Here is a 12,530-nt window from a genome sequence, read left to right as displayed (position 1 = left end):
CATAGGATACCTCCGTAAAACTCTTAGTACAATGCCTACCGCTTAAAAATAGTGCCTCCCGTGTGCAGGTGTGCACTGTAAATGCTTTCCCTGTATCAACTCATTTAATCCTACTAGTTCCTGAGCAAGGGAAGTATTATTACTATCACTTGTTCTCATTTTACAGTTGAAGGAACTAAGGTACAGAGGTGAAATAAACCTGCCTACGGTCACACAGCCAGTGTACAGCAGAGATGGGATCCAAACTCAGGTAGCGTGGCTCACCAGACTGCTCGTAACTGCAAGTGCTGCATAGCCTTTCCAGTGGAAAACAAGGGATTAAAGCAGGCAAGTGCAGGGTCTGGGTTACACGGTCTAGCTAAAAAATGTCATGTGTAGTAACCGAATGAGATTCAATTCAGCAAATACTTTCTGAATGCTCTCCATGAGCCAGACGTGATTCTAATCTAGGGGCCCTCACCATCTAACAGGGAAGAAATATGAACCAAAGGGGTGAGACCACAGAAAAGGGAACAACGGGGCGCCTGAGTGGCTCGGTTGGATAAGAGTCTGACTCTTGATTTCAGTTCAAGCTACATGTTGGGCTGCACATTGGACATGAAGCCTACTTTAAAAAAAAAAAAAAAAAAAGGCACCTGGATGGCTCAGTCGGTTAAGCATCTGACCCTTGATTTTGGCTCAGACCATGATCTCATGGTTTGTGAGTTGGAGCCCCACAGTGGGCTCTGCACACACAGTGCAGAGACTGCTTGGGATTCTCTGTCTCCTTCTCTCCCTGTCCCTCCCCAGCTCTGTCTCTTTTCTCTCTCTCTCTCTCTCAAAAATAAACATTCAAACAAAACAAAACAGAGGGAACAGTGATTTTTGCTAGGAAAGGAATGACAGTTACACAGCTGTCGGGGGACAATTTCCTTTACTCTTCACAGAAGCCATCTGAGGGACCCCTTCTCTCTTATAGACCAGGACCCTGACTGAGGCTCAAAGGGGTCAGAAACTTGCCCTACCCGACCTGGTTTCTGACTCAAGGCTGATTCTATTTCTGGTGCCACTTGCAAATCAACTAGTGATGAACTGAAGGAAAGAAGTGGGCAGGGCTGACGCCCTGAGCAAACTGGCACTGCAACTTAACTGTTTCCTGAGCTCCTCTAACTCCACCCCTAGCCTGTGGATTCCTATCCCATATCTGTTATGCACGTCCAGACCCATTCGCCTTCCCATGATCTCCAAGGGTCCCTTCTGTTCAAGGCTAATCGTGTCACGCAGCTTCTGCACCCTTTCATCTTTAGCTTCTCGAATTATCAGTTAGCTCCCCTTTCTCTTGTATTTTCAAACTTTTTCCTCCACCTTTGACACTTAAGCCTCCCTGGTCTAACCGGAATGTCAGGCAAAGCAGGATAGCCTCCGGAATATCTCTTCTTTCCTCTTAACTCTATGTTAGCCAGATATTCCTAAGAATTCTCTATATCTGCTAACATTAGTTTGCAATGTTTATTATTTCAAGAAATCTTATAGCTAGAAAACACAAAACAATAAAATGGTGAGGAACTTCAAAGAGAAAAAGAAAAAACAAATAGAAACCATCTCTAGTACCTGAAGGAGGGAAAGTTTCTGGGGTGGTTGCCGCGGTGCTGGAGTTCCCCTCCCAAGGTTCTGTGCTGGCATCTGTGAGCTGGTTATCTGGAAGCCACGTTCCATTAGGTGAAATTGTAGTGACTACAGAATCCGTGCTTGCTGTTCTTGTGGTCCCATTGTCAGAGTCTGAAGAATTGACAGTGGTTACATAGGTGGGTCCCAGTGTTAGATTTGGGCTGAATGTTGGTGCCACAGACAGAGAAGTTACTGAAGAAGCAGGACTTGAAGTTTTGGTCTCTTCTTTAACTGATGCTGTTGTTGATGTTTTCATAGATCTTGTAACACTTACTGAAGGTGAAACTATAAACACACACACACACACACACACACACACACACACACACACACAAGAAAGAAAACAACCCATGAAGAATGTGATAGCTTGAAGTTGTAAGGCACAAAGCAGCAAGCCTTAATAAACTCTTAAACACCAGGAGGCCAAAGAAAGACCTCTCCCTCTCTCTCTCTCCCCAACCCCCCCCCCCCACCCACACACACTTTTATCTAATGGTGGGCCCTTTCTAGCACTTCCAAAGGACTACTGTTTAAGGGAAGAAGAAAACTGGATTCATTACTTATTTCCTCAGAATCAGTATACAGGAATCTTAAGTAGCAACATTTTTAAAAAAATTTTTCAGGAATGAACATATAATCTACTTCTTTAAAGTAGTATATTGTATATAGAGCAATGTTGAGCATTCACTACAACTCAGATTTCCAAAGATATTTACTTTATACCATCACTTTAAAGTAAAACTTTAGTATTTTTTCTTTCTTTAATATCACCTAGGTCTCCAATTTTAGGTCATTAAATGTGACAGCAAAATTCCATTTTGAATGCCAGCTTTATTAAATGACAACTTACCTGTGGTTGCATTGTTGGCACCTACACGTATCAGACTACTGCCAAGCAGAACAAGAATGAACCAGAAATCCATGCTGGCCTAGAAAACAGACAGCCATGTTAGATAAGGCCCTATATTATTGTTAACCATGTCCAAAATACTCACCAAAGGAGTATGTGGAGTAAAGTCTTCCCAGCAATAAAATGTGCACATAGGACCAATGATCTTTTGGGAGTCTGATATGCACATTTCCCCCAAATCCAACCACTTAATTGAATCATTATATCAATACAAATAATACTTAATAAGAACCTACTTTTTAAAGCGTGATTCTCAACCTTGACTGCACTTTAGAATCACCCAAAGAACTTTAAAAAATTCCCATAGCAGACTGCATCTCCGGGGGTAAGAGCCAGGCAGCAGTCCCGTGAAAAGCTCCTCTCATGCTTGCCATGTGCAGCTTTAGCATGTTCAGCATGAGAAGTTTGGAGAAGGTAGGGTGACTGTATGAATGTGATGCCCTTTGAAACAGACCTTATACAGCTGTTCCCAACCTTTATTTCATCACAAACCGCATCAGAGGGCTGTGGCACATTCTTACTGGTAATAGTGGCTCATTGGTCCATTCGGATTTTTGTGCCCTTCAGTGAACTAGGTACTAGGGAAAGAACCAGGGAGCAATACACTCATACATTCCATCTTCAGGAGCCTCACAGCCTGGTGGTAACTAAATATGGTCGTGATGCTCAAGGGAAGCAAGGGGTACTTTCCAAGGGGTACATGAGAACCTCTGAGGAAGGGTGGGGAGATGGAGGTGGTTTGTACACATCTCAGGAGTTTGACTCTGGTACCAGCAACATGCCTAGTAGGGAAATGGGGTTAGTAATGCCTCCCCCAAGGTGCAGCCATACGAGATTTGATCACTTCTCCACTATTCCTACCTGACCATAATCTAAAATTGGGAAAGCATACAATTTCCTACAAAAGGGTTAGAAAACAAACTGGAAGGCTGATTACTATATATGTGTACATGTCTATTCTTGATAGGAAATGGTTTGGGGGAAAAATAACTATGTATTTAGGGGGAGAAGGTTAGACTGTCACCTCATTCCAAATACCAAAAATAAAATCCAGATGGGTAGAAGAATTAAATGCTTAAAAACACATTTTTTTTTTTAATTTTTGAGAGAGAGAGAGGGCACAAGTGAGCAAGAGGCAGAGAGAGGGAGAGAGAGAATCCCACGAGAGGCAAAGAAAGAAGGGGAGGGAGAGAGAGAAGTGGGACTCACTAGCGGTAGGGCTCGAGCTTGCCCAATGCGGGACCTGAACTCATGAACCATGAGATATGACCTGAGTGGAAGTCAGATACTTACCAACTGAGCCACTCAGGTGCCCTAAAAACACATTTTAAAAGGAAAGAAATGAATATTTATGTGAGCTCAGAATGAGGAAAGATTTTCTAACGTAAGAAACCACAAAGGTAAAATGGCATATCTGATGATAGAAAAAATAAAAGCTACTAAATGTAAAAGAAATCAATCATAAATATGTTCATGAACAGGGAGACTCGATATTGTTAAGATGTCAGTTCTTTCCAACTTGGTCTACAGACTCAATGCAATCTCAATGAAAATCCTAGCAAGTTATTTCGTGGATTTTGACAAACTAATTCTAAAGATTATACAGAGAGGCAGAAGACTGAGAAGAGCTAACTCAATACTGAAGAGGAGCAAACTTGGAGGGCTAACACTACCAGACTCAAGACTTAGCATAAAGCAAAGGTATTCAAGTCAGTGTGTTGGGAATGCAAGCTGGTGCAGCCACTCTGGAAAACAGTATGGAGGTTCCTCAAAAAATTAAAAATAGAACCACCCTACAACCCAGCAAATTGCACTACTAGGTATCTATCCAAGGGATACAGGTGTGCTATTTTGAAGGGACATATGCACCCCAATGTTTACAGCAGCACTATTAACAATAGCCAAATATGGAAAGAGCCCAAATGTCCATTGATGGATGAATGGATAAAGAAGATGTGGTATATATATACAATGGAGTATTACTCGACAATCAAACAGAATGAAATCTTGCCATTTGCAGCTACGTGGATGGAACTACAGGGTATTAGGCTAAGCTAAATTAGTCAGAGAAAGACAAAAATCATATGACTTTACTCATATGAGCACTTTAAGACATAAAACAGATGAACATAAGGGAAGGGAAACAAAAATAATACAAAAACAGGGAGGGGGACAAAACAGAAGAGACTCATAAATATGGAGAACAAACTGAGGGTTACTGGAGGGAGTGTGGGAGGAGGGAGGGGCTAAATGGGTAAGGGGCACTAAGGAACCTACTCCTGAAATCACTGTTGCACTATATGCTAATTTGGATGTAAATTTAAAAAATTAAATTTAAAAAAAAGTGTGGGATTGGTGAAAGAATAGAAAAATAGAGCAATATAACAGAAGAGAGAGCCCAAATACAGACCCACGTAAATATAGTCAACTGACCTCTGACAAAGGAGCAATGGCAATACAATGGAACGAAGATAGTCTTTTCAATAAATTGTGCTAGAACAACTGGGCATACATACACAAGAAAAAAATGTGGACACAGACCTTATACTTATTCTCACAGACCTAAATGTAAACACAAATTATAAAACTCTTAGAAGATAACATATGAGAAAGTCAAATGACCTTGGGTATGGTGATGACTCTTTATTTTTATTTTTTTTAATTTTTTTAACGTTTATTTATTTTTGAGACAGAGAGAGACAGAGCATGAACGGGGGAGGGTCAGAGAGAGCAGGAGACACATCAGCCCAGAGCCCGACGCGGGGCTCGAACTCACGGACCGCGAGATCGTGACCTGAGCCGAAGCCGGACGCTTAACCGACTGAGCCAGCCAGGCGCCCCTGGTGATGACTCTTTAGATATAACACTAAAGGCACGATCTATGAAAGAAATAATAACCTGGACTTCATTCAAATTAAAAGCTTCTGCTCTGTGAAAGACAATCTCAAGAGAAAAAGAAGACAAGCCACAGGCTGGGAGAAAATATTTGCAAAAGGCACAACTGATAAGGGACTGTTACCCAAAATTTATAGGAACTCTTAAAAATGAACAACTAAGAACATAAACCAATTAAAACATGGGCCAAAGGCCTTATTAGACACCTCAATGAAGAAGATAGATTGCAAATAAACATATGAAAAGATATTCAATAACATGTGTCATTAAGGAATTGCAAGTTAAAACAATGAGACACCACATCTATCAGAATGGCCAAAATCCACAGTACTGACAACAGCAAATACTGGTGAGCCTGTGGAGCAACAGGAAGTGTCATACATTGTTGGCAGAAATGCTAAGTGGTACAGCCACTCTGGAAGACAGTTTAGTGGTTTCTTACAAAACTAAACCTTCTCCATAGGATCCAGCAATTGCGCTCCTTGTTATTTACCCAAGCAAGTTTAAAACTATGTCCACACAAAAATCTGCACACAGATGTTTACAACAGCTTTATTCTTTAAAAAAAAATTTTTTTTAATGTTTATTTTTGAGAGAGAGAGAGAGACAGAGTATGAGTGGGGGAGGGGCGGAGAGCGAGGAAGACAGAATCTGAAGCAGGCTCCAGGCTCTGAGCTGTAAGCACAGAGACCGACATGGGGCTTGAACTCACAAACTGTGAGATCATGACCTGAGCTGAAGTTGGACACTCAACCGACTGAGCCACCAAAGTGCCCCATAAAGCCCCAGCTTTATTCTTAATTGCCAAAACTGGAAGCAACCAAGATGCCCTTCAGTAGGTGAATGGATAAGTAAACTGGACTCCATCCAGACAACGGAATATTATGCAGCACTAGAAGGTTATGAGCTATCAAAGCACAAAGAGACATGAAGGAACTTTAAATGCATATTAGTAGGTGAAAGAAAGCAATTTGGAAAAGCTACATACTGTATGATTCCAACTATAGGACATAATTCTTAAAAAGGCAAGGCCCTGGGGACAGTAAAAAGATTAGTGGCTGTGGAGCTAGGAAGGAGGGAGGGAATGAAAAGGCAGAGCACAGAGGATTTCAAGTAAAACTATTCTGTATAATAATACAATGGTAAATACATGTCATTATATATTTGTCCAAACCTACAGAATGCACAACACCAAGTAAATCCTAATGGAAACAAGATGATAACGATGTGTCAATGCAGATTCATTTGCTGTAATAAACGTACCATGTGGTGCAGGATGACGAGCGTGGGAGGTTGTCCATGTATGGGGGCAGGGAGTATTGGGAAACTCTAATTTCTGCTCAATTTTACCATGAACCCAAAACTACTCTAAAAAATAAAGTCTATTTTTTTAAGGGAAATAAACTAGGAAAATTGCCACCAATAAGACAAAGCGTTAAAATAAGAAGTCATATCAATATGGAAAACACGAAGACCTCAATTTTGAAAACCCTAAAAATCCTAAACAGGTAATTTACAGAAGAGAAAAACAGCTAAGAAAATACATGAAAAAGTGCTAACCATCCCCATTAATCAAAGGAATATAATAACGAGATAATATTTCTACCTTCCAAATCAGAAATGATCAATTATATGAAGTATTCAATGCTAGCAAGAGTCTCATGAAAAGGAATCAGACACTGGTCGGAATGGCCAATAGCCTGTAACAACAAATGCCTTCCCAGAAAGATTATACAAGGATCTTAAATGTGTCCATATTGTTTTGTGACCCACTTCCAAGGCTCTATTCTAAGTAAAAGTAAATTATCTGAAACTCAGGTGAAAATGATACAGAGATATTCATTAAATGGAAAAGTAGAAACAATCCAAATATCCAACAGCAGGGAAAATAGGAAAAAGCTGAAATAAGTACTATGTTGCTGCTATTCAAGATGATATACTGTTACAATTCAAAGAATTTAAGAAAATGGAACAAGACCTTCATTTTTTAAGCTTAAAAAAACAGATCAAAACTGAATATACCATATGACCTTAACTAGATTCATGTATGTGTATGAAAGTATATGCATGAAAATAAAACTGGAAGGGAAAATCTATAAACATTTAGCATGGCACTTTATGATTTTTATTTTCTTCTTTGTATTGTACTTACCGTTCACTATCAGCATAGATATCCTGTAGCCCCTCTCTCTGCCCCTCCACTTGCATGCAAGTGCACGCATGCTCTAACATAAATAAAAATTAAAAAAATAACCAATCAAATTAACTTAAAAAGAAATCGGATTTCACTACAGAGCATGAATATATGAATCAAAAAGAAGGAAACTGCAGAAGAAAGACAGTACTTCATGTGAAAGGCTGCAAGGGGAAAGAAGTGCACAGTGAATGGCAAGTTGGAGAGGATCTGTGCGTGTAAACTAGGCTGTGAGAGGTATGTTAATGTAAAAAGATCCATGTCGGTAACAAGGTGTAGCTATAGACCACAACCAGGAAAACCACAGTCAAGGCCTCATTCTTCTCAGAGAGAGACTTTATATTATAAATTTATATTATAAAGTCTCTCTGGCAAATTCCTGTGACTTCCTGCCTCCCAGACTAAACTGCATGCATACCTGTGCTTGCTTCCTTCCTTCCTCTTCCAGTCTCCAAATCTATTCCAAGTATCCCAGAGCTACATGTCACCAAGGAGAGTTGAGGTTTCCTCACTCAAGGATCTCATATGCAAACCATTCTTCCTAGAACCTGTTCTAATGGTCCCCATTCTTGAGGGCTTTTTTGCCTAATAATTTGCTAGCACTCCCTTATCACTGAAGAGACTGCAATGTGGCTCACAATTTTCTTCCCATCCCCCAGTCCTGATATTCTCCTGGAAGATGGTTCAACATCCTCACAGATGACAGCCACCACAATTCACATCCGGGCCAGCCTATGAATTACTGGACTTCCTCAACTCCAAGAACCTTACATCTCTACTCCACTTGGGCCAGCCTTGACAATGGTTCTGTCATCACCAGGAAAAACTCAGACTGAGGCTTACCTTCCCACTCTCCACCACACTCTCTATTCCTTACAGTTCCCTCTCTTTTATGTCTACACCTGTTCTCTGACCTCACCTAGGCTTCTGGTCCCTTGAACCTCTCTCTAATTTTCTATCTAGTATTTCTGTCCTATTTCCTTCTCTACCCAAGAAAGCTTGGTGTCAATTCCATCACTACCTTGCTAACATCCTAAATTCTTTTGCTACCCTTGTTCTATTCTACTTACATGGGGAAAAACAAAAACAGTCCAATCCTAAACTAATCCAACCAACAGCCCCACATTTGGGACTGCCAAATGCTGCTTAAGAAAACCAAACAAGCCATAAGGCTGATACTACTTCTGCTTCGATGGAACTCCAAACAATTTCTGCAATGTTTCTATATTTCCCTCCTCAGCTCTCTCCAATTCTCCACAGCAGTGATTTCAAAGAACCTCCTCTCCTCTCCAACCACCTCCTCCCACACTCTTGGCTGTTGGCTTTGCCTTCACTTGAGAAAATAGAAGCCACTGGACTGCATGACACTCTTAACTCCCAGTCAACATATTTACACATTTCCTCCTCATCTACAGTTCCTCCTAAAAATCTCAATTCATTAGGAATCCTGTCCTGTAGATCCCCTACCACCACCTCCACGCTTTAACTTACAACAGCATTTAGACATAAGAATTTAAAGGAAAGGGAGAACTCTTTTGACTCTACATCAATCCTTCAGCTAGCATTCTCTCTACTCTACTTTGCAGCCAAATTTCTAGGAAGAGTTGTCTCCATGGCAATCTGGCTTCTTTTTCCACCATTCCACTAAAACAACTACTTCTATATTTTTAAAGAATGAGCTCTTCAAAAATATTTCCAAGTCATTCACAAAGGTCTTATTTCCCTAATGTATAAAGGATTCCTACATATTAATAAAAGGGAACCACCAATCCAAAAGAAAAATGGGCAAAGATATGAAACTGACAATTCACAGAAAAGGAAACCGTTCTCTTATATATATAAAAAAATGCTTAAACTCAACTCATGATTAGAGAAAGCCAAATTAAGGCTACACCATGATATCAGTGTTTGCTTATCAGATAGGCAAATATAAAAAAACTTAACAACAATGTACTGGGGTAAAGATTTGAGAAAAAAGGTACTCTCATATGATTGTAAATATTTAGCAGAATTGCAAAAGCACAATCCCTTTGACATAATTCCAATTGAGAATTTTAGATATATATACTCATACCTTAAAAATGCCCTATGTACAAGGATATTCAATGCAGCACTGTTTGCAATAGAAAAATATTGGAAATAACCTAAATGTTTATCAACAGGAGAAAGAAATATGATTAAATAAATGATGGCCTATTCATAAAATGGAATACTATGAAGCCTGTTAAACAGAATGAGGCGGCTCTCTGGAGATCATTTTATTTCAATATACAAGACACCTTTTGGTTTTGAACAGAATGAGGAGGCTCTCTGGAGATCATTTTATTTCAGTATACAGGACACCTTTTGGCTATCTTAAAAATAAACTTTGCAAAAATTAAATTAAAATTCATGGGGGAGGGGAACCATTGGTATTTCTCTCTCCCTCCCCTGCCCCTCTCATTCTCTCTCACATACACACACAACCTCTTTGTTGTTAAATCCCTCAACCTCCTTCTATCATATCTGATTTACTGACACCCCATACATTCTCAAATTTATCTCTTCCCCACACCTCTCTCTCCGAATTGATTTTAAAAGCTGGTTCTATGATGAAGGTCTAGCCTTTGATGAATACAGATACAGATGAATGGTTACGAATACAGATGAATGGTTAAGTAGTTTGAATCCAAAGGAAATATGTACTATGAAATGTCAGGCGGAAACTAGAACTGCCAGCTGTAGTCTGCACAATGCCAGGAACCCAGTGCACACATTCTAATAGTAGGAATGGTTTTCCCTGTCACAGAATGGTTTCTAGGATGGGCTACTATTTGTGAAATTTTTATTTTATTTTTAAATGTTTATTTTGAGAGAGAGCAAGTACACACACACACACATACAGGCATGCACAAGTGGAGGAGGGGCAGAGAGAGAGGTAGAGAGAGAATCCTAAGCAGGCTCCATGCTGTCGTCACAGAGTCCAACACAGGACTTTATCTCACAAATTGTGAGATCATGACCTGAGCCGGACGGACACTTAACCGACAGAGCCACCCAGGTGCCCTGTATTTTCATTTTATTTTAAAAATCAGTTTGTATGACAGCTTCAGGTACCCCTGCAGGTACCAGCTTCTTATAAAACCAAATATATACCTACTTCGTGATCCAGTAATTCCATTCCTATACATTTACCCAAGAGAAATATAAACATATGAGCACAAAAAGACTAGTACAAGAATATTCATAATAACAGAAAACTGAAAACAATCCAGGTAACCATCAATAAGAAATTATATAAACAGTGGTATGTTCTCACAATGGAATATTACTCAGCAATGAAAGGAAAGAATTACTGATATGACAACATGAATGAATCTAAAATACATCATGCTGAGTGAAAAAAGCCTTACATAAAAGAGCATATAACATATGATTCCATACATGTGAAGTTCTAGAACAAGCAAAACTAATCTATAGTGGAGGGGCGCCTGGCTGGCTCAGTCAGTAAAGCATGTGACTCTTGATCTTGGGGTCGTGAGTTTGAGCCCCACAATTAGGCAGAGAGATGACTAAAAAAATAAATAATTGAAATTAAAAGAAAATTCAAAATAAAAGATTAAAAAACTAACCTATGGTGGGAAAAAAATCAGAACAATGTTTGCCTATGAAAGAGATGAAAGGTTTACTGGAAAAAAATATAAGTGTATCTTCCTGGACAAGAGAAAAACTGTTTTCTTTTTAAAATTTAAATCCAAGTTAGTTAACTTACCGTACAATAATGGTTTCAGGGGTAGGATTTAGTGATTCAACCACTTACATAGAACACCCAGTGCTCATCCCAACAAGTGTCCTCTTTAATACCCATCACCCATTTAGCCCATCCCCCCACCCAATACCCCTCCAGCAACCCTCAGTTTGTTCTCTGTATTTAAGAGTCTCTAATGGTTTGCCTCCATTTCTGTTTTTATCTTATTTTTCCTTTTCTCTCCCTATGTTTATCTGGTGAGTTTCTTAAATTCCACACGTAAGTAAAATCATACGACTTCTCTTTCTCTGATGGACTTATTTTGCTTAGCATGATACTCTGTATTTTGATAGGGAAATACATTTGTACATTTGCACATAAATTTCACCTCTGAAGACAATTCCACCCATAAACAAATAGAAATGATATGCATGCTTAAGTATTTGGGAAGAAGTATCCTGATATAAGCAATTTACTTTGAAATACATTAAAAACAATATGAATGATGAATGAATATGAATGAACAGAGGAATGGCAGATAGATGGACAAATAATTTGATAAAACAAGTATAATAAAATGTTCATTGTTGGGTCTATGTGGTGGGGGTGGGTAAAAAATGGTCTCAATTTTTCTCTATATTTGAACATTTTTATAATAAAAGACTGATAAAATAACCAGATCAGAGAGAAATGGCATTTTATGGTACTGAATTTTATAATCCTGGGACACAGTATTCTCCCCACTTATTATTTTTTTTAATGTTTACGTATTTTGAGAGGGGGGAAAGACAGAGAGGGTGTGTGGGGCAGGAGCAGAGACAGAGAGAGGGAGAGAGACAATCTCAAGCAGGCTCTATGCTCAGCACGGAGCCTGACACGACCATGAGATAATGACCTTAGCTGAAATCAAGTCGGACACTCAACCAACTAAGCCACCCTGGTGCCCCTCCATTTACTTTTTCAGAAAATGTTCCTTAAGGTGTTACTGTATTTACTCATTTTTTTTGTCCTATTCATGTCTTCTTGCATTAATTCCTGATTATATTACGCTGCCACTGTGAAAGGAATCTTTTAATTTTGGCTTTATTGAGGTATAATTGATATATAAAATTATGAAATATTTAAAGTATATATTATGGGAATGGCATTCAAATCAG

At 39.3% G+C, this 12,530-nt stretch overlaps 1 protein-coding gene across 6 annotated transcripts in view; it reads right to left on the bottom strand.

Moving 5' to 3' along the window:
- The window catches only part of PTPRA (protein tyrosine phosphatase receptor type A), a 159,059-nt gene that overhangs the window by 71,565 nt on the left and 74,964 nt on the right, over nucleotides 1-12,530 (bottom strand). For 5 of the 6 annotated variants that reach the window (XM_049650052.1, XM_049650046.1, XM_049650048.1 and 2 more), the window contains 2 exons: nucleotides 2,498-2,576; nucleotides 1,591-1,932 (listed from right to left, as the gene is read on the bottom strand). In XM_049650052.1, the coding sequence (XP_049506009.1) occupies nucleotides 1,591-1,932; nucleotides 2,498-2,570 (415 nt within the window). In that variant the 5' untranslated portion in view covers nucleotides 2,571-2,576. Of the gene's footprint in view, nucleotides 1-1,590; nucleotides 1,933-2,497; nucleotides 2,577-2,793; nucleotides 4,407-12,530 lie in introns of those variants that run through there. The other variant, XM_049650050.1, reaches the window with a different exon arrangement.

Source organism: Panthera uncia (assembly GCF_023721935.1).
Source record: "Panthera uncia isolate 11264 chromosome A3 unlocalized genomic scaffold, Puncia_PCG_1.0 HiC_scaffold_11, whole genome shotgun sequence".
Lineage (NCBI taxonomy): Eukaryota > Metazoa > Chordata > Mammalia > Carnivora > Felidae > Panthera > Panthera uncia.
The sequence above is the reverse complement of the archived record's forward strand: the minus strand, read 5'-3'. Positions and strand labels throughout refer to the sequence as shown.